The sequence below is a fragment of the Neltuma alba genome, unplaced genomic scaffold, assembly GCF_004799145.2.
Source record: "Neltuma alba isolate B1F8T4 unplaced genomic scaffold, ASM479914v2 tig00013015_pilon, whole genome shotgun sequence".
Lineage (NCBI taxonomy): Eukaryota > Viridiplantae > Streptophyta > Magnoliopsida > Fabales > Fabaceae > Neltuma > Neltuma alba.
Window position 1 is genome coordinate 522 of NW_021637363.1, and position 8,839 is coordinate 9,360.

At 33.5% G+C, this 8,839-nt stretch overlaps 2 protein-coding genes across 2 annotated transcripts; one reads left to right on the top strand and one right to left on the bottom strand.

Annotated features, from left to right (window-relative positions):
- Nucleotides 1-215: 215 nt before the first annotated feature.
- On the bottom strand, nucleotides 216-524 carry LOC114733569 (GATA transcription factor 28-like; the record flags this gene model as incomplete). The annotated part of the gene is made up of 1 exon (XM_028921039.1): nucleotides 216-524. A coding segment is annotated over exon 1 (309 nt), but the record flags the coding sequence as incomplete, so codon positions are not given.
- A 2,921-nt stretch (nucleotides 525-3,445) lies between these two features.
- Nucleotides 3,446-7,859, top strand: LOC114733562 (metal tolerance protein C4-like). The gene is made up of 13 exons (XM_028921033.1): nucleotides 3,446-4,001; nucleotides 4,089-4,143; nucleotides 4,343-4,475; nucleotides 4,586-4,641; nucleotides 4,990-5,104; nucleotides 5,229-5,286; nucleotides 5,377-5,495; nucleotides 5,936-6,055; nucleotides 6,156-6,257; nucleotides 6,353-6,425; nucleotides 6,819-6,886; nucleotides 7,544-7,604; nucleotides 7,685-7,859. The coding sequence occupies exons 1-13, from the start codon at nucleotides 3,683-3,685 to the stop codon at nucleotides 7,795-7,797; spliced, it is 1,392 nt and encodes a 463-aa protein (XP_028776866.1). The 5' UTR covers nucleotides 3,446-3,682; the 3' UTR covers nucleotides 7,798-7,859.
- The last annotated feature ends 980 nt before the right edge of the window (nucleotides 7,860-8,839 follow it).

The following is an 8,839-nucleotide window of genomic DNA, read 5'->3' on the forward strand; positions in this document are numbered from 1 at the left end:
TAATTCATCTAATTCTAAACTCAAGCATCCTCAATTAAGAGTTTAGGGCGTAATAATGTGGAAATCCTCTCATATGAAACATTTTAAATAATTAAATCAAAATACTTCACTTTGCCTCATTATTTTTATGAAAGATATATCAATAAATAGTTGAACCCTGCATAGTATGTAAGAACACAGTAAAAACACAAAGAAAGTCAGTTAGGTTAATGCACCTTTTCCGGCGACACACAGTCAAATACATAAACCTGGCCTTGAAAAGACAATGTGAGCTGGTCACCACTAGCTTGTTCAATTATCGCACCATGATCATCAGTGACATTTCCAGGGTTGGAAACTTCTCCTTCTACACTCTCATGTCTGCTGACATTAGCATCACCACAGTTGTTATTGTCCTCCATCCTATTTCCATCACTCATATGGTCCAATCCATGTTGTTCGTTTTCTGGCACATAGGGCACATGCATCGAATGTTGTGCATCACTCATGTGCATACGAGAATCACTCCCATGAATACCATCCATAGTATAGAAAGACCCGGAAAACACCTTTAGAAATGGCAGAAAGATTTATTAAAGAAAATAGAAGGGGGGTAAAAACCCAGTCACAAACTATGGAGAGCACTTTTTATGTTTGAAAAACACATATAGGTAGTTAACTGCATTATGGTGTGCACACTACATGGCATCATAGGGAAATATAACGTTAATCACATTCATAAAGTGAGATGTAATATTTCATCCCATTATTTTTTCTTCTAAAAATGGATTATATCAAAATTTAAGGTCAAAAAGGAAAGAAATGCTGAAACAAGGTTAGCATCCAATAATGGGCATGGAAACAAACAGAACCAGAGAACCACAGATAATTATCACACGCCAGCATTGAACCTTGACATCAAGTCGGATCAATTTACTTATCACAATTTAAGTTTCAACTCAATCTTCAAGTGATTTCTCTTTCCTTTGCAGATGGGCAGACATTCCATCACAGAAAAGCAAACATCCTGTTTGAAGCGTGCTCCATTACTAGATACAGTAAAAATTTAGCCAATACAATAAAATAGAGGGAGACAAAGCTAGAACTAACTATGATGGACACACTTAGTTAATTAAAGAACTCTGCCAAACAATCGATATTGCTGAGTTTACAGAATAAGTACTCATTTAACAATAATCAGATTAACTAGCTATAAAGCAGCGAAAAAGACAATACCCACAACTTCAATCGCCGTTAATTAAACGACCCACTATAGATTCGTTTTGAATACGGACATAAGGGCAATAAAAGAGGAAACACCGGGACGAAGGAAGAACTTGAACGAACAGAAGCAGCGCAGGGGATTGATAGAATAGCAGCAAGGTTTTGTCTTGATCTGCACAAAAAGCCAGAAACGAAGCCAGATACCTCCACAGGGGAAGAAATGAAGAGGAAGGGTAAGAGCAAGTGGGGAGAAAGAGAGAAGAGAGGAAAAAGCAGGAACCAAATGAGAGAGTAACGGGAAAAAAATGCCTCGGAATGGAAGCTCCTGTCCGGCTTTCGTTGTTGTTGAAAGTGGGAATTGGAGGGTAATATATTGTGGTGAGGTGATGATGAGGAATGAGATCAGGGGAACATTACCCACTTTTCCAAGTCAACATTTTTCTCAACCCAATATTTCATCATTATATGTACCCTCGTGACCTCGACAATACGAACTATTTCACATTGCAAATTGGTTTGCTTTTAGGGGTGAAATAGGACAAGTTGGTCTAAACTTAGCCTATAATTTATTATGGTTTTTTTTTTTCAGTCTGAGTCTAATATGTATAAAAGCCTGACCTGACTTAAACCTGTTAAAAAAAACTTGTATTTTTAAAATGTATAGTAAAAAATACATAGACTAATAAAAAAATAAAATATGCATACTACATAATAATTATTTTTTATTTAAATTTTAATGTTATAAGTAATAGTTTAAATTTTAATTACAATTAATATTATTGAAAACAAGTTATAAGTACATATTAAAATTTGAAATAAGATTAGATATAAGTATAAAATAAAAATTAAAAATTAAGATAAATAAACAGATCAGATCAGACTTTTTTTAATTTTGAAGCAAGTCAGGTCAAACTAGACCAAATACATGCTAAGCCAAAAGTCTTTGATAGGCCCCTGGTCTATTTCACTTTTATTTGCTTTTTCTTGTTTTTGAAAAAAAAAAAAGCGAGATTGGCCCCAAAAAAAGTGAGGTTTGTAATTAATCATTACTAATTTCTAAGATTGTAACTCATTATCACATGTTAAAAATGTATTAAATTGAAAATTTATAAATTTTCATATAGAAATACAAATGTAAAACTTATAAATTTACATATTAACTCAATCTAATGGTTATAAGCAATTTAATCTAAATTTTGTCATTTTAAGCCTTTGCTAAAAATCATTCTCTAAGTTATTTTCATAAAATGAAATTAAGTCAACACTTATTAATAAAATATTATTCCTATTCTCAGTATAAGAACTAGTTAACTAATTTGAGTGGATTAAAAAAATTAGTTAAGTAAATTATTTGTAATAAATAAGTGTTGTCTTTTCTAAAATACTCTTACTAATAATGTTTATTAGCTAAAATTACAACTTGATGAAACTTACATGTATAACTAATTAACTACTATAAATATTACTTTAAAAAAATGAATAAATATGAGAGATAAACTGAATTAAAATCCTATAATTAAAACTAAATTAAATGTCAAATTAGCTCTTACTACTATATTAAAAACGGGAGCAGATAGTTTTAATAAAATTATAGTATTTTTAATTTTTTTTATTTCTATCCTTAATTAATGGATCTAGATCCTCTGGAATCTCTCTTCTTTTTCTTTTAGTACCCCTCTACCATTTTCATAAAACAACATTAAGATAATTCACCAAAAAAAAAAACAACATTAAGATAAACATGCTAATAAAGTTATAATTGAGATGATAAGGGGTCTCAATCTCATAGGAAGAATATAAATTTAAATCCTGAAAAATAAAATCTACTTATTGGAAGAGTTTTAACTATATCTAACAGAAATTAGTTTCCAGGTCCAAAATAATTTGAGGATATATTAAGTTACAATGTTACATAAAAAAAAAAGTTTTTTAGAGATAACATTTTGGGAGGAAAATGAAAAAAAAATTACTAAAAAATTTTCTATTACAAATTTGTTGTCTAAAGTTATATGAAATTTAGTTAATAGTTGATGCCCAATGGGTACAACTTTTATTTAAGTTTGTGTAATTTATCATCAATTATTTGCAAACCTGAAAATATTTCCATATAATATACACTTAAAAGATACTTTGTTGCATGGTTGATGGTTACATAAGTTTTGTGTCAAGTGATTTGCTTTAAATTAAAACGTACTGAATGATTTATTTTTAATTAATTTCCAAAGCCCCGTTTGAAGACCGTGAGGGAGGGAGGAGGAAGAGAAGCCATGGAGCAGTCCAGTAGGCCATTTTCCAAGTTTTCAACTCGGCATCCTTCTCCCTCCATCTCTGTGCTTCATTCTCATCTACAAAACCTGAAACCCTAATCTGCTTATCGTTTCTTTCCTTTTTCGTTTTCATACTTGTCTATTTTTCTTCTTCAGCTTGAAAATTTTCGGAGACACAGAATTTGTATCGATAGATACAGTTGCGAGCATTCATGCGAACATCATACCTCCTTCTTCGGCATCGTTTTAGCCGCTCACAGCAACACACTTTTCAATCCATCCCCATCGTCAAATGTTCACTTCGTTCCGCTAATTTCTCACAGCTTTTATTATTTCACACCTCTCAACATCAACTACCACAAACAAGTGATAGCAGTATCGCCCAAGCCCCATCTGGTTCCTCTTTACTGTTACGAGGCAATTTTCCGACGGCGGCAACTTCAAGACGATTCGCTTTGCTTGGCTTTCTTGGGTTGGATGGCCATCGTCACTTAAATCCTCCCCATTATCCTCAGTATTCGTTGCATCGGAGTAAGATTTTTTTTTTTAATTACTATATATGGTTCTCGAGTTCCTTCGCCCATTTCTAAAATCTTTGGTTTGGTTTATCTTTTGTAGGTTTTTTTACAAGGGCAAAACAATTTAAGAAGATTGATTTCAATGATCGCCACAGGTTTAACTATGCTTAACTCTTCCTCATTTCGGCGTTGACTTGTTTCAATGAGTTTGACTTAGAAATTTTGCTTCGATCCTTGGAGCTTGCAGCATAACACAATGGCATGTCCTTGATTCGCGTATGTTAGATAATCTTTTTTTCTTTCGACCAACAGCTAATATTTCTTATCTTTTTTGTTGTTTCTTCATTTCTTTAGTCAGCGGGCTGTAACAACTGCATTGTGGTGTAACTTTCTTGTCTTTTCTCTCAAGTTTGGAGTTTGGTTAGCTTCCTCTAGCCATGTTATGTTTGCTGAAGTTGTGCACTCAATTGCAGATTTTGCAAACCAGGTATTTTGTTGCATTTTGTATAATAAATTGATTGGCGTAAACTTACCTTGGATTTTAAATTGTTTTATTGTATATTGGCTCCAGAGAAACTAATTGTTGACACATTGTAGGCACTGCTTGCTTATGGTCTTAGTAGTTCAAGGCGTGCACCTGATGCTATTCATCCGTGAGTTGCACATTCTTAATCACATTTGCCAGTTTCCCATCTCTTAGCTCATGTGTGACTGCACATGCATTCAGTACCTGTATATCCACATGCTGTATACTACCAAGTTATCCTGTATGGAACGCATGAGGGAATGCATGAAACCAAGAATAGCTATTGAACCTAGTCATTCAGTGAATTGTACTTATTAGCTGCATAATTGTTACAAATTAAACATGACTTAAGTTTATATGCCGCAATGTCACAAGATGCATCATGTACATACCGGCAATTTATTTGCACAGCTGACCAGTGACATTTATTTCATCTTTAGTTAATGTTGCAAAATGATATATTGTGTTTCTACAGTTACGGCTATTCCAAGGAAAGATTTGTTTGGTCTTTAATATCTGCTGTTGGAATATTTTGCCTTGGTTCTGGTGCTACTGTTGTTCATGGGATTCAAAACTTGTGGATCGCTCAGGTATTTGATCAGATTAAATCTTGTAATTTTCACTTCTTAATCTGCAACTTTAATTTATGACCTTTTCTTTCTTCTTAGCACATATTTCATAAATAATGTATGAATCTGTGAGTTTTCTTTTCAGCCCCCTGAGAACATGCAGCTTGCAGCTTTGGTGATAGGTGGTTCATTTCTCATTGAAGGTACTGGTATATTCATTTTAATTTGATCTACTGTGTTCTCTGTTTTATTTTCTGTTCCTTTCTCTCTTTTAAAGTTTATATTTTGGTTAGGCGCCTCTCTTATTGTTGCCATAAAAGCTGTCAAGGAAGGTGCAGCTGCAGAAGGGATGAAAGTGAGAGACTATGTTTGGCGTGGTCATGATCCTACTTCTGTTGCTGTAATGACGGAGGTAACTTACTGCATTTTTAATTATTAGCTTCTGTGACACGTTCCTGTTACTTGGGTTCAAAAAGGAAAAACTTGAAATCAGGAGAAAATAAGGAAATCAGAGTTTTGAGTGGCATATTATGCTTATCAAATATATTGAGACTATTTTTCTGGAGAAATAATTAAATAAAAATAGGCCATTATATTTGTTTAATTGCTTGATGATCTATAACAGTTAAGCTTCCATTATCCCCATCATGAAGAAAACATGTTCTGCTCTAGCTATTGTGCTTCAGAAAAAGTTTGTAAATAGTTTAATGTGTTGCTAATACTTGTATTTCTCCTCTCCAATGTGCCATCAACTTGAATTCTTTCATCTATGTAGTTTCTAATACAACACAATGAAGAAGCTGTTCTGTCTCCTTGTTGACTCTTCTTATATTTGAGATATCAAATTTGCAGGATGGTGCTGCAGTAACCGGCCTTGCCATTGCTGGGGCATCATTGGTTGCAGTGAATACTACTGGAAATGCCATTTATGATCCTATAGGATCAATCATAGTTGGCAACCTACTGGGATTGGTAAATAGGGATCAGAAGACTGCATATTGTAATAGTGACTTGAGTTATAGAGCATTGGACTGATATATAATTTTGTCCTGTTTCTTGCTGATCTATACAGGTGGCCATATTTCTTATCCAAAGAAATCGCCATGCTTTGATAGGTAGAGCGATGGATGACCATGATATGCAGAAAGTGCTTCATTTTTTGAAAAATGACCCGGTATGAGTGTGATACATTTTTGTTGAAATAGAAGATGGTTGTTTAATGAGTCAATGTGTCATTCCTTTGACTTTTGCCAGGTTTGTATGCTTTAGGTTGTAGATGCCATCTATGATTGCAAAAGTGAAGTTATTGGGCCTGGATTCTTCAGGTTTAAAGCAGAAATAGGTTATGCTTCATATCCTTGTAGTTACTCATTTCCTTGTCTTGATATTGTCAATATAAGTGTAGATTTTATTATTTCAAACCTGCCCTGCATGTTTTTGGCAGCTATTGACGTTAAAGAAGTCCTGTATATTCTTCATTATGTTTGTATGTGACAGCATGCTTCTTGCAGTTAGTATTTGGTACAGTTTGTTCTAATTTTTCAGTTGTTCCTTTATTCTTGGTATCATTCTTTTATGCTTTTCCAGCTTCAGCATCTGAGTTGAACTTGTATATATTAAATTCAAATCATGATGTTTACATCCATAAACATGTTAAATTCAAGTGATGTGGTTTCTACAAGTAATAATTGTGTTTAGGCATTATGATTTTGATGATCTTAGTTGTGTTGAACAGATTTTAACGGGGAGATGGTGGTGCGAAATTATCTCGTCAGTACTGGACGTGATGAGTGGGCTAGAAAGGTTGATCTTCACTCCCTTATCTTCATCTAAATCTTTTCTATGATGTGCTGTCAAATTGTCACTAATAACGTTGTTATCTGCTTAATTTTGCATTTTATTACATATTAATCAAGCAGGAATAAGTGAATATTATGCTCATGTTAATGTGCATTTACATTGCCCAAATAAGTAGATGCATGTTTGTTATGGGGATGGCCGTCTTTGGCATTAGCCAAAGCTGTATTGAGCTCTCTCAGTCATTTCTTCTTCAGCTCCCCCAATCCCCCCTTCCCTTTTTCGGTTTCTCTAAGTAAAGTGTTGAGTTCTTTATACACAGTGGATAATGCATTGAAAAAATAATCCTAAATTTTATAACAATGCTTAGGTGTCACATTTGATATGTAACAAATAACGAGGATAGTTCTGATGGCTGTCTAAATTCCAAAATTACCTTCAAATTGACACCTAACCTGTATGAAAACTTATCTAATGATATCAAGTCATGTAGGACATGACCTGGCTCTCAAGGCCATGCTTAATCTAGTTTCCATCCATTGTTGTTCAAAGCATTATGTATTTCGTCTACAATGAAAGAAGAATTAGCATGCATTTCTTTCTATTGACCATGCTTATTTGGCAATACCCCTGGTTCCAAAATTGATGAAATTATATTCACAGTTCGATGAGGTTGCTGCACAGAAGGATCAGGCTAGCCAGCTGAAGTTTTTGTCAGACTATGGTATTACATTATCCATGACCCCTGTTACTGGCATGTTGATCATGTAGTAACTAAATGCTTACAATTTTGAGTTGCGGCAGGTACGGAAATAGTTACAGCATTAGGAAGTGAAGTTGATAGGTTGGAGCAGGAAATCCAGAATCTTGTTCCTGGTATTAAGCATGTTGATATTGAGGCTCATAATCCGACCTAGCTTTAGTTGTGGATATCTACAGATCGAATAATGTCATTTCATGAGCAATTTAACACGAAAAAGCTGCGTCGCGTTGGAAGCTGTAAATTCATTCTTTACACTTCAATTGACAGTATTGGTGAGGCAAGAAGCCGGCTTTAAAAGTTGCCCATTACAATGTGATTTTCGAATGCTCCGTTTTTTATGTTTATTGCATTCACAATGCCCCCTTGAAATGAGACAACAATTGCGGGGATAAATCGCTTCCGAACATGACTTGACCATTTTGAACGCATCACAAACTGAGGGGTAACTAACGAATACCTGGGGGTCAGAGGATAGCCCGTTGCTTGCGGGAATTATTGAGAAGAAAGATTGGAATTTTTAGCTCTTGTGATACCAAAATATTACCTCAATTTTTAATATAAGCTCATTTGATTTTTATTTTAGTTTTAAATGTAAAATTTTAATTTATTTATTTTTTTTGTATTTGTTCATTTTTTTTCAAAATAGTTATTGTAATAATAATGGTTTTAGTTAATACATTTTATTAGTAAGGATATTTTATGAAAGATAATATCTATTTATTACAAATAATTAATTTAATTAATTTTTTTAATCTATTTAATTAATTAACTCTTATATTAACGATTAAAGATAGTATTTGATAATATTTTCATGTGTTCTAGACCCCCAAGGCCATGTGTGTCCCAGATAGGACTATGCATGATTAGAAAATTTGACATAATAAATATAAAGAATTTGATCTAATTTTTTTTTTCCCCAAACAAAGATCTAAGTATTTTTCTTACCTGTGCCATTTCTTGTTTAATGTTGGCTTTTAAGGGGGAGAGAGGTTTTATTTAGGGGGTGGGGTTAATTTTTTTTCCACCTTTGCAGGCGAAGTCATGGCAGCGAGAGCCCAACTTACAGAGGTTTAAATTTCCAAAAATCTAGCGGACCTAAAAAACCTAAAGCCCAAGTACCAACTCACAAGAATTCTTATACGAATGCTTTCAATCACTTAATTTATAGGACTAATTTATGTTTAATTTTTTTATTT